The sequence below is a fragment of the Neofelis nebulosa genome, chromosome 16, assembly GCF_028018385.1.
Source record: "Neofelis nebulosa isolate mNeoNeb1 chromosome 16, mNeoNeb1.pri, whole genome shotgun sequence".
In the NCBI taxonomy this organism is placed as follows: domain Eukaryota; kingdom Metazoa; phylum Chordata; class Mammalia; order Carnivora; family Felidae; genus Neofelis; species Neofelis nebulosa.
The window spans coordinates 18060116-18086120 of record NC_080797.1 but is presented as its reverse complement, the minus strand read 5'-3'; the positions used below and the strand labels follow the sequence as shown (position 1 = coordinate 18086120).

The following is a 26005-nucleotide window of genomic DNA, read 5'->3' as shown; positions in this document are numbered from 1 at the left end:
TTTTTATTTATTTTTGAGAGAGAGCATGAGCGGGGGAGGCGCACAGAGGGAGACACAGAATCCGAAGCGGGCTCCAGGCTCTGAGCTGTCAGCACAGAGCCCGACGTGGGGCTCGAACTCACAGAGTGTGAGATCATGACCTGAGCCGAAGTCAGACGCTCAACCGACTGAGCCACCCGGGCGCCCCGATCTCAGTGAATGTCTTGATCTCAGGGTCATGAGTTCAAGCCCCTCAATGGGCTCCTCGCCCATTGGGTGTAAAGCCTACTCAGGCAAAACACCAGCTCGACGTGCGTCCGTAGGTTCAGGCTTCTTCCCCTCGTGTCAAGCATCTTCTGGACAGTGAAGGGTGAATTTCAGCAGGGATCTGTGGTATTGACCAGTCATCACGCCATTTCGTTCAAATTCCTTGGTCTCCAGACCGGAGTCCTCCTCCCTTTGAACGGAACCCGTAGCGATGTTCCGAGGTCTCCAAAACCTCAGTCATTTGCCATCTTGGGAGTCTCTCCTCAGTGGTCCCCGGGGGTGTCTGGAGGGGCTTGGAGCCCAAACTGAGCCCTGGGAAAATGCCAGGAGGCCTCAAAACCCCCCACCCTGCCCCGTGCCCCGGAAAGGCCGAGGAGACCGCTGCTGTCCAGGCTCCAGTCACATCTTTGGTTTGGAAGTTACGGAACGCTGGTACAGCCGGATTATACCTTCATCGTGCAGCCGCTTCCAGAGCGTTCTCTCTAACTGGAAGTCATGGTTGATGTAAAAGACTGTTTTTTTCCAGGATTTATCGTAGTAGTGATCGGAGAATTGCTCGTGGCCCTCGGTGATGAAGCCATAGGCACTCACCTACATAAAGGTCGGAGGAGAGAGAAGCCTGAAGTCGCTCTCTCTCAGGCTCGCTCTCGTGGTCTCTGTATGTCGGGGGAGGGGGGCCGTATCCTGGCTCTAGCCCTAGGGCTCTGGACGCAGGCCCCTGGACAGACACTTATGGGGCCACACTCCCCCGCCCTCCCGGCCGTCGTCCGGTGCTGGGCACGTCCAGGAACAGCCCGCAGCTGTTTCCCCAGGTGGCCCCACTCTTGCTCCAGAATCTCACCTGGTCACAGAGCTGAAGGGCTGTGAGCAGGAGGAGGGCGCCGGTCGTGGGGCGGTAGATTCTCCAGTGCACAGTGTCCAGGGTCTTGGACCTCAGGAACCTGGGAAGTGCCCCGGCCCCGGGCTGTCAGGAGGCTGCAGGGCTGACAGGGACCCGGGCCTCTCCACATGCCTCAGCTGCCCTCACCTGTTTTTCATGTACCGCATCGAGTCGGGGTGCAGCAGCAAGTATCTGTCCCATGGCGGGTCTCCCTGGAAAGCCACCTGGGGCCTGTGCCTGTGGGCAGGGAGGGGTCATTCGGGCTCCGTTCTCTCGCCTCCTCCCGTGTGGGCCAAGTCAGGGCACCTGGTACCCCATCTCCAGGTGACAGCGGAGGCTGTCCCCACCCGCCCAACCCCCTTCAGAGCCGCTCCAGACACAGCTCCGCGGGGGGGCCGGGGGGTGGGGGAGGAGGGGGGGGGTGGGGGTACCTGAACCAGGAAAGGCTAGTCTTCACCAGGCTCTGATTGAGAAACATCGCCTCCAGCCACTCATAGTCTCGGGTGCCTTCCAGGAAGTGCAGGTAGCGGACGTCCTGAGGACCAAGGACAGTGTGTGGTCCGAGTCCCGCCTTCAGGACCGGGGGCGGCCTGGCTCTGACTCCGGCCCGCCCCCTTGCTCTTTCCGGCTCTGTCTGGCCATCGTCCGTGTTCTTGCCCCTCGTACGAGCAGACCCTGCACCAACCAGACCCCAGACCCAGGACACCCGGCTCCCTCTCTGGGCTCGTGTGCCCTCATTCAGATTCTGCGTGCGGCCGGGCCCGTCCCTCCTTGCTCACCTTCCCCAGAGGCACGTGCCGGAAACCCTGACCGTCCAAGGCCATAAGCGACTGGGTCAGGGAGAAGGCAGTGAAGCCGTAAAACGACGTCCGGGTGCCCACATCCTGTTCGTAGCCCTTAGTGACCGCTCCACTCAGTCTACACAGAAAGAGGCAGGCGGAACCCGTGAGTGCAGGAGGGAACGCACAGAGGTGGGGGGGAATGCACAGAAACGGTGGGGGGCGCGGCAGCTATATGGGGAGTCTCCGGAGAGCCCAGGATTCCACCTTCCAGGTACAGGCAGAGAACGCCCGATGAGACCTCTCAGAAGAGCCCGTCCCTGTAGGGGGGAGTCCGGGCGGGCGCCCGGGGCCGGACCGCTCACCGGAAGACGTGATCATGGCTGTCTATCTCCTGGCCCACGCGAGAGTTGTTCAAGATGCCCCCGTTGCCCACCACGGCGCACGTGATGCACTGGGAACTCCCGGCGGGGAGACCGGCCAGGAGCAGCTGTTGCTGGGGCACCGGAGGGAAGCGGGTCACGACCTTCTGCACCACTGAAACGGGGGAGGTTCACGTTCAGTCCCCGGAGGGGCCCGGAGGCAGCCCATCGTTTCTCCCGGGGCTGGCGGCCTCCAGGGAAGAGGCAGGCCAGAGGCAGAGGGCAGCTGCCGTGTGCTGTGGGCCCAGGCCCTCCCTGCGCCCCCCCACCCCGGAAGACTCACACGAATAGTTGAGCTCCATGAACCCAAAGGGTGGCGCAAAGTGCTCCAGACGGTCCCACTCACTCTGGTTGAAGTGGCTGGAGTCCAGGAAGAGGGTGAGGTTGGCCAGAAAGAGTGTCCGCAGCCAGGGTGACTTGGAGGCCTTGACCTTCACTGAGTCGGGGCAGGTCTACATGCAGGAAGGCGGGTCAGGCAGGCACAGGCCCCGGAAGGCCACGGCCAGGGGCGGGGCTGGGGGCAGGGGCAGAAAGTGGGCCTGAGAGGTTGGAAGGCACTGCGGCTTCCGTGGTATTCGGGATGGAGGTTTGGCCGTCCTGCTGCAGAGCAGGTAGATTCTCTGACCCGGCCCGGTGACCCGGCCCGGTGACCCTGTCCGGTGACCCTGCCCGGTGACCCTGCCCAGGCCTTCTGGGAGCTCCAGGGCAGGCCCGGGCCAGGATCTGGGCCTGCCTTCCCGTCCAGCCTCCACCACTTTTGGAAAGAAGGATGGGGAGGGCACGGGGTGGGACCAGGCAGGGCCTGGGGGCGGAGCCCGGGAGGTCAGAGAGGTGGGGTGGCCTGTCTGTCTGCAGGGGCCTTCAGAGCAGGGAGCCAGGGGGAGGACTCACCGTCTGTAGGGCCCCCACGTCAAAGCTGTATTGTTCCTCGAAATCCCACCGGGGCTCAGACTTGAAGTTGGCGGCCCGCAGGCTTCGGCTTCTCTGCGTGGTGCGGGCCTGGAGAGGGGTGGAGGGTGGCTTGGCCCGGGGTGTCTCCCGGCGGGGCATCACGGCCGAGGCCCCTCCTTTCATTGACCCTGCTCCCGGGGTGGTCAGCGCCTCGGCCTGGCTTTCTGGCACAGGTGTCCTTGCCGTGGGGGCCGCTTTGGCCCGAGGCTTCGAGGGCACCGTCCTGGTGGCCGTGGGCTCCCCATTCTGGTCCTGCCTTCCTTTGGTTGTCCTCGCGTCCTGACTCCTCAGTGACAGTGCCTCTGAGGCCACTCCCCCATCCCGTGCCCTCGGGGGCCGCGTGTCCAGCACGGTGTCCTTACTCTTTCCACCCCTCGGTGGGGCCAGCCCAGCCGAGGTGGCCCCACCGGTCTCTTCTCTGATGTCCCCCTTGGCAGGGTGGGCTGTGGCCTGGGCCGGGGGCACCTGCACGCTGTTCCCTCGCGCGGACGGTGATGCAGGAGCCGCTGTCCTTCCTTCCCGTGGGGGAGCCTGCCGTGCAGACTTGTGTGGCGACCCTGAAGATCTCTCCTCGTCATCCACGTGCTGACGCCTGGGGACGGATGTGCCCTTTGATTAGGGTCCAGGAGCGTATCAACAGGCTGAAGCATAAATGGTATTTCTTTTTGTGCCTCGGGTGGACTTCAAACCGGTTTCGGCGAGACATGAGTATCGCCATCTATGCCCCAAATTAAGCTGTTGGCGTTGGGTCTGGAAACTTACCCGTGACCTCGAAGCAGCGGGCGGTGGTGGCTTGGAGTTTGTTATGGGAACTGGCGTCAGGAGTGCCGCTGACAAGGCTGACCTTGGACAGCGCCCTCTCTGCTCTGGCTCCAGGATGACTGTGTGACTCCGCCCTGTTACTAATATCTGTAGGATGCTGTTGACCTTCTCTCTTTTTCTTTTTTTAAATTTTACTTTTTTTTAAATGCTTGTTTATTTTTGAGAGAGAGAGACAGACAGACAGAAAGAGAGAGACAGTGTGAGCGGGGAAGGGAGGGGAGAGAGAGAGGGAGACACAGAATCCGAAGCTGACTCCAGGCTTCGAGCTGTCAGCACAGAGCCCGAAGCGGGGCTCGAACCCACGAACCGCGAGATCATGACCTGAGCCGAAGTCGGACGCTCAACCGACTGAGCCACCCAGGCGCCCCATCTCTTTCTTTTTTTAATGAAGGGTAGGTAACAAAGGTAACCTTGTTCATAAGGGAGTAGGAAAATATACATTCATGTCAAGACTATAGCTCCCATCCTTGATCGAAAGATCGGCCTGAAATATTTACTTCAACCCCTGCCTAACAACAAGCTTGCCTGTTGGCATTGTTGGGAAAAAATCTCGGGACTCAGCAAGTATTCACTTGTCAAGAGCCCCCATCTCACGTTAGATGCCGGACATCCCGGATGCGAGGCGTGTGTCTCAGCCACCCGCAAGGGGAACCCTAGTGAAGACACATTTGTGTGATTACGGTACAGAACATGTCTCGCCCCGGGCGGGGGGCACGTGAGCTTGGTGGGCACGAGGGAAGGGTCTGTGCCTGGGCAGGAGATGATCCCAAGGGGGTAGACAGAACCGGATTATTATCTGCATTGTAGGTCCGACTAAGGAGTTTGGACTTCATCGTTGGTCTTCTTGTCCAGGAGGAGCTACTGAAGAATTTCAGGGGGGGGAGAGGGGGGTGGGGAGGGTGCCGAAGCAAGGGGGTGGGGGCCCATAAGCTGAATTCCACTGCACGGTGCTTGGTCTAGCGGTGGGAGAAGATACATTCAGGGCGCCTGGTCTGGCTTGGGGCACTCAAGGGTTCTGACTCCAAGGGTTACGTTTACTTTCTTTTCATTCTCTTCTTTTGTGTGAGGCTGTCAAAAGTATCACTTAATTTATACAAATTAGCGTCAGGGGTTCTGAGAAAAGCGCGGGTCCCCCGCTCAGCGCGGTTCTGTAATTGGACTTTGAGGTGGGGTCTCTGTGCTCACAGGTTTTGGGCGGCGATTCCTGGGAGCCTTGGGAGAAAGAATCATCCTCTCTGGTGACCTAGCCATCATCCTAATGGATTTCCAGGTGTCCTTAACTCCTGCTCTTTTTCCCTGATGTCCTGGGCCTCCCTGGCTCATCCTGGTCACTCTTGTCCCAAGCAGCTCCCTTGTGTCTGTTTTCATGCTTCTTCCAAGTCCCGTATCACAGACTCACTGAGGCCACAGAGAGAGAAGAGAGAGCATGACAGGTGCAGCCAGCCAGACCCCAGTGGCAGTTAGCCAGCATGACTGGGAGAAATCTTCAAACCGCCCCCCCTCCCCGGCCCTCGGTTTTCTTATCTGTAAAATGGGCTGCTGCCTTTTGCCTCTGAGAGAAGTCAGCTGTGGGCGTTGACTCACAGCCCGTGTTTAGCCTCTGGCACAAAACACCTGCTCCGCCAATAAGACCCGCCCTTCTCTCCCCGACCGTCGGGGCTTCATTCATTCTTGATTTGTCGTGTGCAAGTTGGGGCGGGGGGAGGGTCTCCTGAGTCCGGTGTCCCAATCCCCTGGTTGCAGCTTTGACTTCTGCCCGCCTCCCAACTCCACAGCCCGTAGTTTGTTCTTTTATGCAGCCACTACTGCTGACCATCTCCTATGAACGCTGGGCTAGTTACTGGGGCCTGGGTGACGAGCTCAACCAGGTCCGGTCCTGCCCCCACGGAGCCCAGGATATATGGGGGACCACAGATCATCACAGATAAAATGCCAAGTTGTAACTCGGAGGTGTGCCGGGGAATGGGTGATCGTGATGAGCCACGGGAGGTAGCCTGACCCAAGCTCTGTGTCCGTGACAACGTGAATGCTAAACCCCTACGTGGCATCGAATTGGGCGTGTTATGGGTTGTAGTCGTTCAACGGGATGTCAGCTCTGCCCTAGATCGCAGGCTCCGAGGGGGCAGAAATCGCTCCAAGCAGCCCTTACTACAAAGTCCCCCCGGGGTGGTGCCATATCACATCAGGGCTTTCGAAAGGCTTTCTTTTAAACATTTTTTTTTTTTTTTAACGTTTATGTATTTTTGAGAGACAGAGCGTGAGCGGGGGAGGGGCAGAGAGAGAGGGAGACGCAGAATCCGAAGCAGGCTCCGGGCTCCGAGCTGACAGCACAGAGCCCGACATGGGGCTCGAACCCACGGACCGTGAAATCATGACCTGAGCCAAAGTCGGATGCTCAACCGACCGAGCCACCCAGGCGCCCCTTGCAAGGCTTTCTGAGCCCACCGGGAAATGGATTTAAACAAACGTGGGGGAGAATTTGAAACATGTACTCGCAGAAGAACATCTCATTCAACAGCTGTTCACTGTCTCCGTGCGATGTGCTTTGTGGGTCCCAGGAATACAAATTTGAACAGGGCACAGACCTCGAACCCACAGAAAACACAGTCACTGTTGTTACAGGTGGAAGACAGAGGAGACTTTGATCCCTAGACCAATAGAGGGCTGGCCCAAGGCAGTACCGAAATAAGGAGATTACCCATGTTAATCCTTCCTCGTGTGGGGCCTCCCTCTGCATTGTGGCCGTGTTTCCTGTTTCCTGCACCCCAGGGAAGAATGCTTGTTCAAGTGCTCCAAGAAGGACACTCTCTGTTCTGACATTCAAACTTCTCTGGAGGCTCTTAGGGAAAGGCTGGCAGTGGGGTCCTTCCTCCTGGGAACACTTACACGTTGTTACCTGGGCTCAGTGAACAAATGCCCCTGCCTTTGTTTTATGGCTCAGAGAAGGGACTCGAACGAGAGCTATTCCAGACCAGAAAGGAGACAAAGGCCGCGAGGCAGGGCTGGGCTGTGACACGGAACAGCCTGGAAAAGATAATAGCCTTCAAGGTTTGAAGCCTTTATTCTTTTTTTGTTTTCCGTTTTTAACTTTAAAAAAAGGGGGGGGGGGGGGAAGGGGCGGGGAGATTTATCATAAGGAGAGAAAACATCTTGAGCCCAAGGCCAGGACATGGTTGGGGCTCTAGAAGGTTCTGGAACCTGGAATCTCTCTTTGAGGCCTGTCCCTGTTCCTACCTATCCTGTTTCCCTCAGCCTGCTTTCTTCTCTCTGCTCCTCAGCCCACATGGAGGATGGCAACCCCAAGTCACCTGCCCCAGGGACTGTTGACTCTCCTTTTGTCTCACTTGGGTCCCTTCTTCGTCCCTGGCCACATGGTAAGTGACACGGGTCTCATGGCAAGTGGCCTCCTGGGGTCCACCCTGTGCACGGGAGGAAGACAGTCTCAAGAGAAAGAGGGGGTTATTGGCTCATGAGCTGGGCAGACGCCCCTAAAGTATCCATTCTGAAAGAGGACCATCCACGCGGAGTGGAAAAGCTGAGAGAGTTCAGAACATACGCTTGATGGATTTGGGCCACCTTTGTTTCGTAGAAAGGTTTGAGGCCTTGAGATTCACTCCTCCCCTTAAAGAAAATTTTTTTAAAAATGTTTATTTATTCTTGAGACAGAGAGAGACAGAGCATGAACGGGGGAGGGGCAGAGAGAGAGGGAGACACAGAATCGGAAGCAGGCTCCAGGCTCCGGGCCGTCAGCACAGAGCCCGACGCGGGGCTCGAACTCACGGACCGCGAGATCGTGACCTGAGCCGAAGTCGGACGCTCAACCGACTGAGCCACCCAGGCACCCCTTCTCCCCTTTAATGTCACAACTGAGCTGAAACCCCAGGCTCGGGGCACAGGCGAAGGCCTAGGTGTTAACTCTCATGGCAAATAGCTCTCGTCACTCAGCCTTGAACCTCGGATGCACCTCCACCCGCATTTCCCACGCCCAAACCGCAAGAGGCGTCTAGAAGTTTCCCTTCCAAACTGCGAGCACCTTCGCGTGGCTGTGATCGGGGAGCTGGTGTGGCAGGGTGGTTTTCCACCCTAGACGTGGTGGGCATGCAGCCCAGACAGCTGGCCCTCTGCCTCGTGGTCACGCCAGCCCCTAAAGAGGGGGCACCAGGCACTCCTTCCTGCAGCCCCTTCCAGAAGCGGGAGCCCCAGGGCCCCGTGCAGGGCTGTCTGCCTGCGACACTGGCAGATTACTGATGACTCTTTTAAGTTTTACACGGAGTTGCAGCAGTGACCCAGGTACTGACAAAATTATGTAATTAAGTTCCATTTCAATTCCCTATAATTAAACACAACTATGATTGCTAGGAATGTGGGTGTTTATGTAGGCATTTCCTTCTGTTCCTGCCTGGTATTTACTGAATGCTCAAATTCCTTCCGGCCATATGGTGAATGCCCTGCATTCGTCTTGTCCAGATCCTATGTGATCCTGAATGTAAACACCATGGGCAAGGCCGGGGCGGGGGGCGGGCAGGGGGGGTGGTGAAGGAGGGGACCCTGTTTTCTGTTAAGGGTTCCGGGGGACAGGCAAGTCATTTATGGATCGCATCCAAGCAAAAAGCAATTCCATATCCAATTCTGATCTACCGGGGAGGTAAAAACGTAAAATGTTGCACTTTAAAAACAAATTTATCAGCGGGGATCACATAGTTCTAGTCAATACGTGAAACGGATACGGAAGAATAATGGTCTGACATCTTCTTCCCTCCAAATTCTGAACTACGCAACACGCAGGGGGACCTGGAAGCAAAGAGGTTCAAGGTTTCTTTGTCCTTGGTGCCATGAAACAACGGTTGGCAAGCGTGCAATAGCACAGTGGATCCTTGAATGGTGTGTGGGTTGGGGGGGGGGGGGGCGCCAGCCCACACACAGTCGAAAATCTGCGCGTAACTTTTGACTCCCCCCAGACTCAACTCCTAATAGTCTGCTGGTGACTGGAATCCTTATCAAGAGCATGCACAAGTCAATCAACACATGTTTTGTGTGTTACATGCATTGCATACGTGTTCCTACAATCAAGTCAGCCAGAGAAGAGAGAACGTCTTTCAGAAAATCCTAAGGAAAACAGGGGGCGCCTGGGTGGCTCAGTCGGTTAAGCGTCCGACTTTGGCTCAGGTCATGGTCTCGCGGTTCATGAGTTCGAGCCCCGCATCGGGCTCTGTGCTGACAGCTCGGAGCCTGCTTGGGATTCTCTCTCTCCCTTTCTTTCTCTCTCTGCCCCTCCCTCACTCGTGTATGCTCGCTTCCTCTCTCTCAAAAATAAATAAACATTAAAAAAAATAAATAAATAAAAAGAAGAGAAAATGCTAGTCTGAGAAGACACACACACCCCTATGTTCATGGCAACATTACTCGCAACAGCGGAGATACGGAAGCGACCCAAGTGTCCATCGGTAGATGAATGGATAAAGACGCGGCCAATGTGTACAGAATGGAGTTGCTCAGCCATTAAAAAGAACGAGATCTTGCCATTTGCAGCAACGTGGATGGACCTGGGGGGGTATTACACTAAGTGAAATGAGCCAGACAAAGATCTTCCAGTAATAAATAAGACACGGGGGTGTGAAGTCCAAGCATTGGGAATATACGATAATATCGTAACAACTTGGTATGGTGACAAGGGGTAACTAGCCTTATTGTGAGCATTTCATAATGTCTGTGAATATCGAATCATTATGTTGTACACCTGAAACTGATATACAATTTCGTATGTCAGTTATTCTTTAATAACCGCCCCCCCCAAACCAAAACCCTTTGATTTCCCTAAATAATTCTGGGCTGTGCCATTCAGTGGCACAGACGCTGAACAGGCTCCAGGCTAGGTGTGCCTGCCTTGTGATAAGTGGCTGGCCACACACATGCCTCTAATCACGTCCTCACGACCCGGACCCCCTTCCCCGGAATCCTCACCATCAGCTTCTTTGCTCACTCTTTTTATCTTGAGCCTCTTCAGGGTCACCATCTGGTTCCCCCACCTGGGTTTTCATGATGCCTGCCTCTCCTTGGAAAGGGGAACCAACTGTCGGGTCCCCACAGTGTCTTTCCTCACCCCCTGCTGAGGACCCTCTGTGATGGGCGGCTCTCCGCTCCAGGACCTGATTTGTATTAAGCATTCAGGGGGACAGGCAAATCATTCAGGGGTCACATCCAAGCAAAAAGCAAATCCAACATCAAGTTCTAATCTATTGGGGGGGTGGTTAAAAATATAAAATGTCGCACTTTTGGGGCGCCTGGGTGGCTCAGTCGGTTGAGCGTCGGGGTTCGGCTCAGGTCATGATCTCACGGTTTGTGAGTTGGAGCCCCTGCGTCGGGCTCTGTGCTGACAGCTCAGATTCTGGGTCTCCCTCTCTCTCTGCCCCTCCCCTGCTCACACTCTTTCTTTCCTTCAGAAATAAATAAATATTCTTTAAAAATGTAAAGTAATTCAGTAACAGTAGGGCGCCTGGGTGGCTCCGTAGGTTAAGTGTCTGACTTCAGTTCAGGTCTTGATCTCAAGGTCTGTGAGTTCGAGTCCCGCGTTGGGCTCTGTGCTGACAGCTCAGAGCCTGGAATCTGCTTCAGATTCTGGGTCTCCCTCTCTCTCTGCCCCTCCCCCGCTCACACTGTCTCTCTCTCTCTCTCTCTCTCTCTCTCTCTCTGTGTCAAAAATAAACATTAAAAAAAACAAAAACAAAAACATCATAGCCCAGCCTGGAGCCTCCCCAACTCCCTTGGTGCCGGCAGACATAACTCTTTAGGGGCTCCGGTCTTCTCTGAGATGAAAACCAATCATTCTGCTTCCCTCTCCCCCAAACTTTGAAGTTTATTTCCCCCAGGAAATCCTGACACTTTCTTGCATGATTTACATTTTAGAACTTCACTTTGAATCTTTAGACGCGTCCACAAGTTGCTTCAGTCGCTAAAATCTCTACTTTGCCTTAATTCTCTTTATAGGCTCGAAAGAAAACACCCAGAAATCTGTATTCTATTGTTATTCCAAGTGTTCGCTTTTCAAATCAAAGCCAATTCTCTTATTTGTGTAGTTTCCGGCCAATTAAATCCTAATGGGGAACAATAGAAACCGGGAGAAGAGGAAACACATCTAAGCCACTGCTCCTAACGCTTCAGTAGCGGGATCCAATTTCCAAAGCTCTCCCCCAGCAGGGGAGCCCTGAGCCTTCTCTGGGATCCCATTCACCTCACTGAACTCACTGTGGCCCAGGGTGGGTGGGAGGCTGGTTTAAATGTTGGACGATTTCCCTCCCTGGGATCCACAAATACAGACACAAGCCTACAGCTCTCCCCAGACCCAGAGGCGTGAGTCTTGAGATTAGTTAAGGAGAGTAGGGAAGACCTTGAACGTGAACGGGGAGGGTGGTGGGGGTGACCGAGGTCATTGTTGTAAACCCAAGAATGGCAGGTATGTCTGGGTCAAGAATCACAGATACGAGATGAGACCCTGTGGCCCGGTGGCTGGGAAACGATCCTTGTGAACCAAGACTGTTCAAAGCAGAGTCTATGTTTATCACCTGTATCTGGTACCTAGCTTACCTCTCTTGGGGATAATCACAGAAAACTAATTTCCCGGCACTGGGCAAGAGGACAGGGGAGCTCACTGCGGTGGAAAGTCACCTGCTTGAGTTCCAGCCCGGCCACCAAGTGACCAGCTGTGGGATCTTGGGCAAGGTCAGAACCCTTAGAGCCCCTGTTTCCTCATCTGTTAAATGGGACTCTGTTTTCTTTTTTAAGAACTCCAAACTTACCTTTATTATGATATTTAGGGAAATATGTCATTAATGTTGAATGGCTACTGATGAGGCACTTACATTTTACTAAGATTTCATTTAAACTACCTCAAATCAAATAAGTTTAGCTCTCATTTTGCACATTATTGATAAAATGTATTGGCCTCTTTGGGTTTTGTTTTGTTTAAAATTTTTTTTAACGTTTATTTATTATTGAGAGAGAGAGAGGAGAGAGAGAGAGCATGAGCAGGGGAGGGGCAGGGAGAGAGGAAGACACAGAATCCGAAGCAGGCTCCAGGCTCTGAGCTGTCAGCACAGACCCTGACGCCGGGCTTGAACCCACGAATTGCGGGTTCATGACCTGAGCTGAAGTCAGACGCCTAACCAACTGAGACACCCAGGTGCCCCAGTAAGAACTAGAAAGTAAAGGACACCTTGAAAGACCTTAGAGGGAGGAGAAGATTTGGTGAAATAGATCAAATGTCTCGGAGAAGGACTTGTCTGTTTCCTCCCACCATTGCCCCCTCCCTAGAAAGTTTAGTCTGGGTGAAGAGGACAGAGAGGAGAGAGGAGCTCTGGGTCCCAAGTTCAGAGGGCTCCTGCGCCCTACTTGTCGTGTTCCTGGGGTCTAATAAGACCCCTGACAGACAATGGCTGCACACTGAACCCAGGAAGACAGAACCGTAATTCTGACAACATCAGGAAATTCTCACACCTAAGCCAGGTAGACATGAAAAGGCCAAGAGGCAGGGACGACGGTTGTCTCCACGGCCACACGAGGGCTAAGAATCAGCCACCCCTACCCAGGCGCTGGCACGGCGTGGCCATCCGGGAGCCCTTGACATCATCCTGGGGAGGCGGCAGAGGAGGGAGGACGGTCCCGACATGAAGTTTCCCTGCAGCTCCATGAATGGGGATCCAGGATCGGAAACCAGGAAGTTATAGAAAAGAAAGTTCTGTGTCTTAGACCAAAATAAGATAAAAAAGAGAATCCACAGAATTGTTGAAGACAAATTCATTCCAGACTAGGAAAGCCAAGCAGGTAGAGACATGGTCTTAGCTGGTATCTACCTATCCAGGGGCACAATGGAGACTGGGACCAAATGAAGAAGATACGAGAAGTAGTCCAATAACCCAGGTTTGAAATCATACAATTGTGTCCCAGTCCTTCCTCTCCACTGCCTCCCCATCCTGTTTGTTGCCAAATCCAGCCGATCTGAGTTATTCAGGCCTTTCTTCCGAACGCCGTCCGCCCAGGGCTCTTGGGCCCTAAACCATTGCAACAGCCTCTAACCTAGCCCCCCACGGAGACCACCTTCCCCCCACCGTCTGCCGTGCAATCTACTAACTGAGGAATCTGCACAATGCACAAATGTATTCAAGTTACTCCGTTCCTGTAAAGCTTTTCCTAGCCGTGGAATCCAACCGTTGGTCCCTCAAGGGCCACGCATTCACTCTTTCATCAACAAGTGTTTAAAAACCACCTCGCAGGGGCGCCTGGGTGGCTCAGTCGGTTAAGCGTCCGGCTCTTGACTTCCGTTCAGGTCACGAGCGCACTATTGGTGGGATCGAACCCGGAGTCAGACTTCTTCGCTGAGAGCCGGGATCCTGCTGCGCATTCTCTCCCCCGCCTCTGCCCCTCCCCTGCTTGTGCTCCCCCCCCCCCAAAAAAAATAAATGAATTAACTTTAGAAACAAAAAATGAAAAAACACTGCCGAGGGACGGGGGTGGGGCTTGTGACACCAGCCTGGGTTGTGGCTTGGAGCACAGACTCCGGAGCCAGCTGGCCTGTGTCTGAACTTAAGTGACAAGGGTGACCTTGGTTGGGAAAGTTGCCTAACTGCTCTTATCCGTAAAAGAGGGGTGTTGCTGATAATAGTATCTACCCAAAAGCCTTGATATGTGGTCAGTAATCATGGGTTCTGGAGACCAGTGCCTGGCATGCGGAGCCCCTATCAGCCTTGCTCACATGAGTCATCAGTCCCTCGAGGAACACGCCCCGCCCCCCCACCGGTGGCCCTGCTTCTGCACCGTTCCTTCTGCTGCCTCCTTAGTGCGCGGTGTCCCCCGTGCTGCCATGTCGCCCAGCCCGCCAGCGCTCTGCAAATGCCACCAGGATGTTGTCCTGACCCTGCCCCCTGGATGTAATTACTCTTCTCTGTTTCTTCCCATAGCGCTCGTCACCTTGGACTTAAATCGGGGGGTGGGGGGGGGTATTTACCACTGTTAATAATGTCACCCTCCCTCTCTTGCTTCTTGTGTGGCTCTCCCCTCCATCGGACTTTGAGTCTCCTGAGAGTGAACGCGTTCCAGGTAGTGGAGCCCAAATCCCGTCTGTCTTGCTCCTTCCTGGCTGGGTGGGATTAGGCTTAACCTTTTGGAGCCTCATCTCCCTCATTTGTGTAAAAGAATAAAAACGCTGATCTGGGGTGACGATTGCGAAGATTGGAAATCACCCCCGGAAAAAAAAAAAAAAAAAAAAAAGGGAAATAACCCCCAGAAAGCTCCTGAGCATAGGTGCGGGTCTGGGGAAATCTCCAGCTCTGAGATGATATTGAGGTGTCATTAACATGCAGACTTGAGAACAGGGACCTTCAGAAACCACTGATCCTATACTTGGGTTGGCATTCTATGACTCCCTTTTATCTCTGATTTTACTGTCACCCTTTGCCCAGGCAGCACTGTGGGGGGAGGTGAGCCACCCCCACCCCCACCCCGACCCCGTCTCTAACTGCACAGGTGCCTCCCCTCCCCCCACTCTTCTTCAAAGTGTCTCCTGATTTTCCGCTTCTTCCTACCCCACCCCTCCCAGATCTTCTGCACCTTACGTTTCAGTGCCTAAATCTGCCAGGGAGGGCATTTGTCAGCCCCGGTCCTTCCCTTCACCGCAGGATAATCCGCTGTCGAAGTCCCTCCCTTGGTTCCTGCCCTGGGTCAGGCCAAAGCTGTGACTCACACCTCCCATCGATCCATCCTGTTCCCTCCTGGCAGACCAATCGTTGCACAATCCTGCTTTGGTGAGGTCGCCTCCCTGCCTGAAAGCCTCTTGCATCAATCCTCGGCCCCACCCTCCTGAAATGCCCTCCCTGGGCTCCCCAGAGCAAGCCCCTCATTTCTGCAAGGCGGATTCGGATTCGCCCGAGGCTCAGTCAAGAGGACACTTGACTGCAGGTCGGCCTCCTTTTTTATGCTATCCTCCCCACAAGCCTTTTCCAAGCCCTCCCTGCCTCCGAGGTCCTTCTTCTCAACAAAGCTTTCAACAGACACACAACCTTTCCTCCAGGGACCTCTGGCTCAAGGCACTCAGTCTCTGCTCTGTGGTTGATTGGCAGTATAGTAAGGAGAGACTTTCACTGAGAAGTCTCAGTGTGTGGCCCTTTCCCTATCTCTGATGCCTAGGGCAGATTTACTCACTTCATAGTCACCTTTGATGATTCAAACTCCGTCCACACACAAAACAAAACAAAACAATTACAGAAAAGATTTAAAAAAACAAAGCAAAACACCTAACCCCCAAATTCAGTCTCATCCATTTAGAATTCCAGGTGTCCCGCCTCCCCCCGCCCCCCACCCCAGGCTTGGCAGGGGTGAGGCTGGAGGGGTGGGGGAGGTGGGGGCAGCTAGAATCCCTGGTCAGGCACAGAGTAGACCTTCCCTTCCTTCTGAAGACCTAGTTCTCCTGTATTATTACTCAAGTCTGGGAAGAGTGGGGAGCACTTGGTGTCCCCGCTCGCACTGAGGTTCCAGTGGCTTCTGTCTGCTGACGTGGTGCTCTCGGTAAGGTCAGTAAGTGTGGCTTCCCTGGGGCAGCGCTCTCCTTTGCATTGAGGATCCCCTCATGAATGCCCCCAACAGTATTCGGGGTCCCCAAACGCTTCTCTGGAGTGGATGTCCCTTTACTTGGCCCCAGCGGGTAATTGGGGGGTTCTGGGGCCCTGATCCCTCCTGGCACCACAGGAGTGCTGACCTGCCGTCCACAGCCTCCTGGGGTCTGAAGGCCCAGGCCAGAGCCTTCTTCCCATGTACATTACACCATGGACAATTCCCACCACCTTCCGCCTTCAGAAATCTCTAGACCAGAAACAGGCACCAGTCTGCTTATATCTCCCCCTAACTCCAGGACATGTGACATCGGCTGGGGAAGGAGACCAGGCATCGGGGTCACTATGAGTGACTCCTGCAGCCCACTCCTACCCCAACGTGTGTCTCCGGGGACACTGTAATCCCCTGACCTTCTCTCCTTCCCTGGGCTTCTTTTATTTTGTACAAACTTTCTTTAATGTTTACTTATTTATGAGAGAGAGAGAGAGAGAGAGAGAGAGAGAGAGAGAGAGAGACAGAGCACAAGCCAGGGGAGGGGCAGAGAGAGAGGGAGACACAGAATCCAAAGCAGGCTCCAGGCCCTGGACTGTCAGCACAGAGCCAGACGTGGGGCTCGAACTAACGAACTGTGAGATCATGACCTGAGCCAAAGTCGGATGTTGAACCAACTGAGCCACCCAGGCGCCCCTCCCTCCCCGGTCTTCTTGTTTAAGCCAGATTGCGTTGGGTTTTTGTCACTTGTGGTCAAGAGAGTTCAGCGTATGCAAACCCAGATTCACACCGTGCACAAAAATAGGTTTCAGATAGGTTAACGATTTAAGCTTAAAAAAAGTACAAAAATATTAGTAGACAATACAGAAGGCAATGGGAAGGGGAGGAACAATAAGATAAAAATGGAGGGAGGCAAACCATAAGAGACTCTTAAATACAGAGAACAAACTGAGGGTTGCTGGAGGGGAGGTGGGTGGGGGGATGGGCTAAATGGGCGATGGGCATTAAGGAGGGCACTCGTTGGGATGAGCACTTGTAAGTGATGAACCACTGGGTTCTACTCCTGAACCTAAGACTACGCTGTGTGTTCACTAATGTATATATATTCACTAATGTATATATATTCACTAATGTATATATATGTATACATCACTATATATATATATATATATATATATATGGCAATTTATAAAATTTTGGGGTGGGACAGACTTTCCCCCAAATTGCACAAAGTCCAGTGGCCATAAAGGAAATGATAAATAGATTTCACCTACATAAGAAGGAGTTGAGTCACGTGAGATAGCATAAACAAGGCAATAAAAACAAACATCAGCCTGAAGAAAACCTTTCAAGTATTGTTACATCTACGACAGAAAAGGGTTAATATCCTTAATACACAAAAAACTCCTATCGTTAAATAAAAGAGAAATAATTTCGCTTCCTTTTTTGGGGGGTGGGGAAGCAAGAGATATGACCCAGCCATTCCCTAGAAAAAGACAAGCGGCGGTGACAGCTGGCTGACTTAGTTAGAAAAAATGCAAATGGTCAGCACACTTCAGAGGATCCTCAAATTCACGGTGGCCTGAGAAGTGCAAAGTCAAAAGAGAAACATATTTTCACCTCTCAGTTTCTAGAAACTTCAAAAGCATTAGTGATCTAGTGTGGTGACTGAGGAGAGAGTCAATGTTCACACCTGTTACCTTTTCAGAGTTGATGTGATGGCATCTGATGGGACTAGATTTGTACGTAAGGATGAACTTGGGGGCCAGAATTAAGCGAAGGAAGAGGTTCTTTTTTTCTTTTCTTTTCTTTTCTTTTCTTTATTTTTTTGGGGGGAGAGGTCATTTTCTGACAAACTCCACGGGGAGAGTGTGATTTTGAAGTGCATGGAATCGGGGCGCCTGGGTGGCTCAGTCGGTTAAGCGGCCGACTTCGGCTCAGGTCATGATCTCGTGGTCCGTGAGTTCGAGCCCCGCGTCGGGCTCTGTGCTGACAGCTCAGAGCCAGGAGCCTGTTTTGGATTCTGTGTCTCCCTCTCTCTGACCCTCCCCCGTTCAAGCTCTGTCTCTCTCTGTCTCAAAAATAAATAAAAAAACTTAAAAAAAAAATAAAATTTGAAGTGCATGGAATCCACGGGGTAAATCTTGTGCTTTAGGACACAGTGAATGGCATGTAAGAACTCACCCCAAAGCTGCTATTATCATTCACGGTCCCAGAGGGGGAAGGCATTTTCTGTCTATACCTTCCGGAGACCCAGACTCCTCGTTCTCAGACTCCTGCCCACGTTTCCCCTCTACCAGCCCCAAGGCATCCGGACCCCTTGGTTTTCCCACCCCTGACACCTGCTTGTCCCCCAGAGGCCCCCTGGGATCTTTCTTGCCAGTGTTTCTTGACAACATCCCTGACCCCCGCCTACCCCCGTGTGGGTGCAGCAGGTTCCCCAGGCTTCCCTGGACGAGAGGCTTTCAAGTTTCCTCTAATAAATTCTGAGGCATTGGGAAAGGGGCCAGAACCTTACCTGAAAGGTTTCGTATCGGGTTCCTTAACGAAGGAGGGCAGGACAAAGAATAAGGAGATCAACACGGCCAAAAGCAAGAGCCATTGGACAGCTTGGTCCAGACGACTGGGTCTCCTCAGGCAGGTCCTCATGGTGGTGGCTCGGGTGCTGCAAGAAAGTTCTGCATATCCTGGAGCTTTGATGTGGACTGCAGGTAGTTTAAGGGCTTAGGACTCCTGGCCAGGGAGTGCACGCCGTTTGTCTTGACGGTGAACCACTCTGATAGGCACGGAGTCTATCAGTGTCTGCGAGGGAAAGGAGGAGCTGCCTTCCCTGCTTTGTGGAGGCTTATAAGCTGGCGTGGCTCGAAGGAAGAGAAACTCCTTTTGTTCAAACAAGTTTGGTTTCCTTTTCTTTGTCTCTGAAGCCAATTTCTGCATGTAGAACTTTATGAGAAACATGCACACGTCACAGGGAACCTCGCTTTTATCAGGTTCCAAACCCTTGGGGACCCTGGACAAGTGCAGATGCTGGGAAAGCCTTGAACGGCCCCCAAGTTCAACATGACCTTTATAAGGAAGGTACAGGGAATCTGGTTGGCTTTAAGACCTTCTAGCAGTCTCTCCTAAAAGAACGTTGTGCAGCCATAGACCAGAGCTGCGAGAACATCTCATTTGCAAACTGTTCAGGGTGGTAGCTCTCAGTCCTGGGTGCGCATTAGAATCACTTGGGAGCTTTGCTACATCCAATGCCCAGACTGCAACCCCCACCAACGAAGCCGGAACCCCCAGGGGTGGCTCTTCTCCCAGGCAGGGGTATTTTTTTTGAGTTCCCCCAGGTGATCCCGACACGCGGCCAAGTCGAGAACCGCTGATTTACCGTCAGTCGGCTCAACCTTCCCGGCTTCTCATCCGGAGTCATGGCCATGACAGCAACGAGTGGCGTGGGTGCAGGCGAGAGCTCTGAGCCAGGCACTCTGAACGGTGCGCGTGTGGGACCGCCCTCACAGACACCCGAGCCGCTAGGCGTTGTTATCAACCCCCTTTTGCGGTTGGGGACATCGCCTTTGAGAGCAGGCGGCTTGCCCCAGATCACGGAGGGAGCCCTCAGCTCTCGGGGACCCATCCGACGACCTACAGACTGCATCCTTATCTGCTGAGTGACGACACCTCTGAGAAATCATTAATTCTGTTTTGATAGGAAGAACAAAAGGCGTGAGGCCTAGGGGAAATGTGTAGCTCAGAGAAGTGATACCAAGACCCGGTGTAGAAGACTTAGAAAATTCAGAGACGCAGCCCTTGGTCAAGTACCGTGGGTTAGTACTTTCCAAACTCTCGCTTACAGGATGTTGAATCACACAGGGGTTATCCAGCAGCCGAAATGGCTCGCGATCCTAAGCTCTGAAGGTCGCGGGACCCGGGTTCATGGCTCACACACGGCAGGGTGCATTCGGAGGAATTGCACAGCCTCCCATCCTGTACCCAACGTCCTTGGCCTTCACCCAGGGCACGCACCAATAAATGTTTAAACCGCCTTCCCCAGGCAGGATGAAAACAGTAAGAACACGCTTCTGAGTGGCTGCCAGGAATAGAGACGCAGGATGGGCTTCCTCTGCCCCTTGCCATACGCCGGGACGCATGGCACTGTTCCAGGGGAGGGGCTGGGAACGAGGAGACAAGTGCCTCTCAGTGCTGATTCAGTCTCTCTTTCTCTCTCTCTCTCTCTCTCTCTCTCTGAACACACCTAACCTGCAAACGACCCTATACACTGATTCTATAAACATTGTCTGCACAGACCCGGGTTAAGTTCTAACTGTCCGCCTTAACCGACCCTTAATTGACCAGAGTTCACCCGTGAACTTGGCACGAGCAATCGCCCGACGCCCTGGTGCCTGTTCGCCATGCTAGGCAAACGGACCGCGCTTGGGGAAGGCGCTGGCTTACCCTTGGCACTGGTCTGATCTCGACGAAGCATCTCTTACATCTCGCCCCCTGCTCTTGGAGAAGGTTCTGGCTGCCAGTGTTTTCTTTCTGCCTTCCACAGCGCGGAGAGATCTAAGTGGGCTCCTGGGTGCGAGCTGAGCCACCGAACAACGGTCTGTGCTGCTCACCACCTCAGCGGTGGGTGGAACTGGGAGCCCTCGAAGCCCGCTGAGGGGGTGGGGGGTGGGGTGGCAGACAATCCAGGCTTCTGGCTTCTTGGTTCTCGGGTTCCAGACTATGTCGCTGCCGGGCACAGAGTGAGATCCAGAGAAACACGCGTTCTAGTGGAAACAGACTTTCCGAATGGGTTTCCGGCCATCACCACGGTTTCGCATTAGGTAAGGTGGACAAACCACCCTCTCCTTTTAAAAGCCTCTGACTTTAGAGTTTATATGTCAGCGGACGGGATGCACAAGATCTTCTGTGCAGATAAAGTTGGTAAAAGATCATTCTCGGTAAAAGGTAAGATTGCGACGCTCCCGCGGATATGAAACGTGAACATGTGTTAAAGGTTTTATTCCACTCGTAACCAAACCGGGCAGATGTAATATTGATCTCAAAGAAGTGCAGGGGCACCTGAGTGGCTCAGTCGGTGGGGCGACCAACTCTTGATTTTGGCTCAGGTCGTGATCTCACAGTTGGTGAGTTCGAGCCGCCCCCACGTCGGGCTCTGCGCCGGTCGCTCGGACCCTGCTTGGGATCTTCCCTGTCTCTCTTTTTCTCTGTCCGTCCCCCTCCGTTTGTACTCTCTCTGTCTCTCTCAAAATAAATCAGCTTAAATAAAAATAAGCAAATACATAAAAGAGAAACGCAGAGGCACAAATTAAAACAGAGTAAGGACGGTTAACAATGATTGCAAATGGGGGCAAAACTGGTTTTTCCACAAAGAGGAGGAGCATCGGATAGACAGGACAGAATCTGCATGATTATCAACTCCCTGCAATTTACAGAGTTGTAAAATAGTTCAAAGACCGTGGGAGGCTGAAATCAGCTAAGCTGGAGAGAGGTCTTGTAGACAACGCGCCCTTTTCCGCTGACACACGACAATGTTTCTGGAGTGCGTGTCCCTTGGAATCACTCCAGGATTAGAACTGTTGACCTCAACCTTTGGATCCTCTCTGCTGGAAGAGACTCTTGATGACTTAGAGGAATGCTGGGTTAAATGGAAAGAGGTCAGCTTCTTAGGAGCGGTGGGAAGCGGCGTTCAATGCCCCAGTATATGTCCTGCCTTCTCTAATTCTATTTTCTGTACCAGGCCCACTCCAAACTTTTTTTTTAAAAACAGTCCAATTGAGATATGATTTATAGATAGTGTCTAGTTCATCCACTTAAGTGTACAATTCAATGGGTTTTAGTATATATATATATATATATATATATATATATGTTTTTTAAATTTTTTATGTTTTATGTATATTTGAAAGAGAGAGAGAGAGAGAGAGAGAGAGAGACAGTGAGTGAGCAGGGGAGGGGCAGAGAGAGACAGACACAGAATCCGAAGCAGGCTCCAGGCTCCAAGCTGTCCGCACAGAGTCCGACGTGGGGCGCGAACCCAGGAACCGTGAGATCATGACACAAGCCGAAGACGGACCCTTCACCGCCTGAGCCACCCAGGTGCCCCCCAAAAATAGAGTTTTAACTCCTGAGCCTTTGTTGTCTGATGAAGGAGTTGATGATTGAGAGTGCCCTGGGCAAGCATTCACTCTTGCGCTAGATAGCCTCTCTTCCAGACACAATGTCCTACCTCCCCGGCGGTCACAGTCAGCGGTGTGCTCGTCTTGGAACACTGGGTCTGGATCAGGCAGCCTGTGGGGAGCCATCTGGACTACGGCGGTATTTGTGGAGGCGGCTAGAAAGGCCAGGTGGACCCTGATGGACCTCCACGACAACGTTTCTTTAGTCTCCGGGCGCAGGGACAGTATTTCCTGTTCTCCGGAGACTCGCTATCAAAGAAGAATCTTCCTTCATTTCCTAAGATCATAGCCTACCCTTCCTTGGCACATGGGAGAGCGTCTAGCCTTCCCACGTTCTCTCCTCGTGGAGAAATTCATCTGGGGGGGGGGGGAAGGTGAATGTGCCCTGCGGGCCCGGTGTCATGGTGACAAGCACTATCTGAAAGAAACGTGACCTGAGAGCATTTGTTTATTTCACACTTGGTGAGAGATCACCATAGGGCAAGACACACAGGGCCTTCCCTGGGGGCACGGGGCAGGGTTGACCAGCCTGAGCGCAAAAAGGTTTCCCGGGCAGTGCTCCCAACATGGCCAGTGAGGCCCCCAGAAAACACGGGACACGGACAGCGCCAAAGACAGTGCCAGGGCGGGCGGGGGGGGGGCACCCGTGTGGCTCAGTCGGTTCAGCGTCAGACTTTGGCTCGGGTCACGATCTCATGGTTCGTGGGTTCGAGCCCTGCGTCGGGCTCCGTGCGGACAGCTCGGAACCCCGGGGCCCGCTTTGGTGCTCCGTCTCTCTGTCTCTCAAAAATAAACACACGTTAAAAAGGCAGCGCCAGGAAGGCTGAGGATGTGATGTAAGCGGGAAAACTCCGTTCTGCCCTCCGCCAGCCCAGAGAGGAGAGGCTGAGAGGTAATGGCCAACGGCCATCTGCAGCGTTAATCATCGCTGTGTAGAAGGTAGCTTTGTGGAGAGGCTTCTCTGGGTTGGCAGGAGACTGATCTTTGACGACAGTTCCCCAACACTGGGCCCTGTTGGTGCTGCAGACGTGCAGATAAAGTCCTGACCTCCCGGAGGCTGCCTGCCGGGCAGAGAGGCTGATGAGACTCTGATAAACAGACAGGGGTGGGTTCTGTGAAGGGAAAACATGGGGGTGGGGGGTGAGAGCTGTGGTCAGGGACAGCCTCTCGGGGGAGGGAGCAGGTGAAGGAAGGAGGCAGGCCACCAGGAAGATACGGGCAGACACCGGGCTGGGGCTGAGCCGAAGGGACAGGAACCCGAGACCCGGAGGAGTCGGAAGCTGCTTGGCACAGAAAGAGACCAAATGCCTGGCTGGGGCTGAGCCAACAGAGGGACGGGTGGGGGCGGGGGTGCAGCTAGAGTTGGGAAAATGGAATTCAAAACAAATCTCCCCACCCAAAACCCTCCGGGCAGAGATGCACGAGAAAGAAAACACTTTCCCTGTTGAATAACCTGACACCAGGATTCAAAGGGGTTTTGTAGGCAATCCGCTAAGAGATAGCAAAGACAGAGAGAAACCCTGCCCTTGGATGCAGCCGAGAGAGAGCATGTTCACAACATAAACAGGGTCCAGTCCTCGGGTAAGAGGGCTTCGCAGCGCATCTGGCCCGTGGAGTTCATCCTAACTCCCCTCGGGGGGTCGGGGGAGACCATCTGTGTGGGCTCACTGGCTTTAAACAAAGCAAAATAAACTAGGCTCCTGGCCGCCCACAGAAACCGGGTGCTGGGGGTGCTATCTTCCTTGATCACATTTCAAAGAGATGCTTCCAGAGTCTTGGAGAAAGACCTTCCCGGGGCTGGCAAGAGGATTCTTTAGCCTTCAAAAGACTCACATATATTTCAAACAGGCAAGGAATTTACATGTTTTCTAAAGCAAATGCCCTAAGACAAGGGAGGGGGAGAGGACTCTCTATCCTTAGTTTCCGCAGGGGAATGAAGCGTCTTATTTTTCCCTTGTGTTTGCTCTTACCCTGGAAAAGCAAAGCATGTGGGTGTTGCAAGTCTCACTGAGAAGGTTCGGTTCATTCCGAGCTTGATGGACAGGCCCCGGGAGGACTGGAGCTGGACAGCCTTCTACAGGCTCACCCTGGGTGCTGGATGGCCACTGGGGCCCCCAGGCTCGGCCTGACCGCCGCAGCCAGGAGGGGACTTTGGAGCCTCCAGAAGGTGGAGAGAGATACTGATGTCTTTTTATGGTTTGTGCCAAGTAAACCAGGCAGATCTGCTTAACTGCAGCACTCTTTTCGTCGCTCTGCCGGAGCCCTGAATTCCTGTGTAATGAGAGTGCCATGAGGTCATTACGGAACACATTCGGCATTCTTCCACTTTTCCTGGTCTTTTCTCTAGGACGCGCTCTCCCAAACGTTTCAAACTTCTCCCTACAAGGCGGAAATGAAGTAGAGAGTCGGGAAACAAAATCTGGGGAGCTATTTATGGGAAGAGAAAAGAAATAACGAATGAGGACAGTGGCACAGCAAAGTCGAGGAAGGTAGACAGTAATTCGTGCAGCCGCAGGGAGAGGCTTTGAATGTGCCCCGCTCCTGATAAAGCAAGCAAAGAGAGAGGGCATTACCCACATCAGACCAAAACAAGTTGGTTTTTTTTTTTTTTCCTTCTTCTTTTTTTCAGGTTCTCCACCTGGATCCTTGGTGCTCCCCTCCTCCTTTATGTAACCGTCAGTAGAATATTCCAGCTAAACAAACAGGTCTCTGAAAAGAAGCAAACTGATGACAGGTTCTTTTATGCTTGTAGTGCCGAATCTCAAATAGACTTACACCCTGACAGCGCTCTGAAAAGTTTCCTCTCTGCCTGGCGGGCTGGGAGCTGACGTTTACGTGCGGAGATCAACCCACTCACCTGAATGTGTGTGACATTTCTGTTTGCTGTTTCTCTTGTTTGTTCTTTGGCTATCTGCTGTTGTTGTGTGTTTGTTGGAGAACACTCTCCCTATTTCCGAACCGCAGGCTGGTCAGAAACGAGGAGCTGACTGGATCTTTTCTGTGCCTCCACGGGAAGGTTTGTTTTGTTCTTGTTTTCATACCTTTGCAAGATCTTGGCTCTCGGAAAGGCACATGTGACTTCACGCCGTACATGATGCGTTTACCACGGAGACTTTTAGCACCTAACTGTGCAACTGCCTCCAGTAAAGGCAGCTGTTTGCCAGATCATATGATAAGAAGGACCTTTGGGTGACTTTGGGAATGCGAGTCTTTTAACCCTTGGGGAGTCCTCCCCCTTCTTGGGGTGGCAAGGCTGTTTTCCCCGAGGCTCATGGCTCTAACAGGACCTCAGTGGGTTCCACGGCCGGCAGGCTCCTTCTGGCGGCCAACGTAGAAGGCGTCGCATCCGCCTCCCCATCTCTCTCGTTACACCCTGCCTCGATTTAGCCGCATAACCTTGAGCAAATCACACATTAACGGTTATAAAGATAACAGCTCACAAAGGCACAGACTCTGTTCTAAGCAGTTACACATACTGTCTTATTCCTCATAACAACCTGATGAAGGTGGCAGTTAAAATCCCCGTTTTACCATTTTACAGATAAAGTGAAGGACAGTAGCTTCCCAGAGGCCACTCCATTGGGAAGTTGCTCGGCCAGGATTCGGGCACCCGCACCACTCTGCTGTGTGGCCAAGGGCTTTGTGAAGATGTATACATCGTCCATAACATCAGCTAGTTGACCACGTGTCCTCCAAGGTCCCCACGAGCCCCGCAAGTGTCCATGATGCTCAGTGGCTCACTAGCGTGCGTGCAGAAGAGGAATTCTCCATGCTGGCTCTGTTCACGCCCCGGGAACTTTCGCCAGCAGACGAGGGCAGAAACCACTGCCGGTGGGAGAAACCCAACGGGACTCATCTTCATGGATAAGTCATTCATGGAGCTCTACTGTGTCGGACGGTCAGGGTCTCGTCCCCTATGTCATCATTCACATACTAGATGACAATTCTTGTGTCAGATGGAGCCCCGAAAGCTTCTGGAACCCGCTGGTTCCTGGGCTGTGGAACGAAATTAAAGTTAAGCCCTTCTGCACCCCAAGTGGAACTGGCTTCTCTGTCCTTTGCACTCGCATACGTCCTACCAAGATTTGATCAATGACGTTTATTATGTGTCTTACTGGCTCCTCCCTTGACAATACAGTGAGG

General features: G+C 53.2%; 2 protein-coding genes and 1 long non-coding RNA gene across 9 annotated transcripts; 1 reads left to right on the top strand and 2 right to left on the bottom strand.

Moving 5' to 3' along the window:
* On the bottom strand, positions 1 to 20199 carry ST6GALNAC1 (ST6 N-acetylgalactosaminide alpha-2,6-sialyltransferase 1). Of its 4 annotated transcripts, none has more exons than XM_058703351.1 (10): positions 20130 to 20199; positions 18208 to 18620; positions 3219 to 3870; positions 2611 to 2779; positions 2271 to 2442; positions 1906 to 2044; positions 1558 to 1661; positions 1274 to 1363; positions 1088 to 1187; positions 1 to 837 (listed from the first exon to the last, which is right to left on the bottom strand). In XM_058703351.1, exons 2-10 carry the CDS (start codon positions 18336 to 18338, stop codon positions 646 to 648), a joined length of 1749 nt encoding a protein of 582 aa, XP_058559334.1. In that variant the 5' UTR covers positions 18339 to 18620; positions 20130 to 20199; the 3' UTR covers positions 1 to 645. The 4 variants fall into 4 exon arrangements, with proteins under 4 accessions (XP_058559334.1, XP_058559332.1, XP_058559333.1 ...); XM_058703349.1 differs by lacking the exon at positions 20130 to 20199 and adding an exon at positions 19066 to 19759; XM_058703350.1 differs by lacking the exon at positions 20130 to 20199 and adding an exon at positions 19544 to 19759.
* On the top strand, positions 14780 to 24624 carry LOC131497232 (uncharacterized). Its single transcript, XR_009254821.1, has 4 exons — positions 14780 to 15047; positions 20033 to 20306; positions 20403 to 20506; positions 24492 to 24624. It is a non-coding gene; the product is annotated as an uncharacterized LOC131497232 (long non-coding RNA).
* On the bottom strand, positions 22293 to 26005 carry LOC131497230 (uncharacterized). 4 transcript variants are annotated; one of them, XR_009254818.1, is made up of 5 exons: positions 25394 to 26005; positions 24720 to 25258; positions 24436 to 24571; positions 23833 to 24241; positions 22293 to 22923 (listed from the first exon to the last, which is right to left on the bottom strand). XR_009254818.1 is itself a non-coding variant. In XM_058703353.1 (3 exons), coding segments are annotated over exons 1-3 (723 nt in total). In that variant the 5' UTR covers positions 24442 to 24570; the 3' UTR covers positions 22293 to 22662. The 4 variants fall into 4 exon arrangements, 1 of the variants encoding a protein (XP_058559336.1); XR_009254820.1 differs by lacking the exon at positions 25394 to 26005 and having other exon boundaries at positions 24501 to 24571; positions 24720 to 24860; XR_009254819.1 differs by lacking the exon at positions 25394 to 26005 and having other exon boundaries at positions 24436 to 24586; positions 24720 to 24857.

Excerpts from the sequence above, each read along its gene's own strand:
- ST6GALNAC1 (XM_058703351.1), bottom strand. The coding sequence starts at position 18,338 with ATGAGGACCTGCCTGAGGAGACCCAGTCGTCTGGACCAAGCTGTCCAA. Across the intron at positions 1,364-1,557 it reads ACTAGCCTTTCCTGGTTCAG|GCACAGGCCCCAGGTGGCTT; the intron begins GTACCCCCACCC and ends CCCTGCCCACAG. Across the intron at positions 838-1,087 it reads CCCTTCAGCTCTGTGACCAG|GTGAGTGCCTATGGCTTCAT; the intron begins GTGAGATTCTGG and ends ACCTTTATGTAG.
- LOC131497230 (XM_058703353.1), bottom strand. Across the intron at positions 22,975-23,832 it reads ACATGCTTTGCTTTTCCAGG|AACCCACCCCTGTCTGTTTA; the intron begins GTAAGAGCAAAC and ends TTCCCTTCACAG.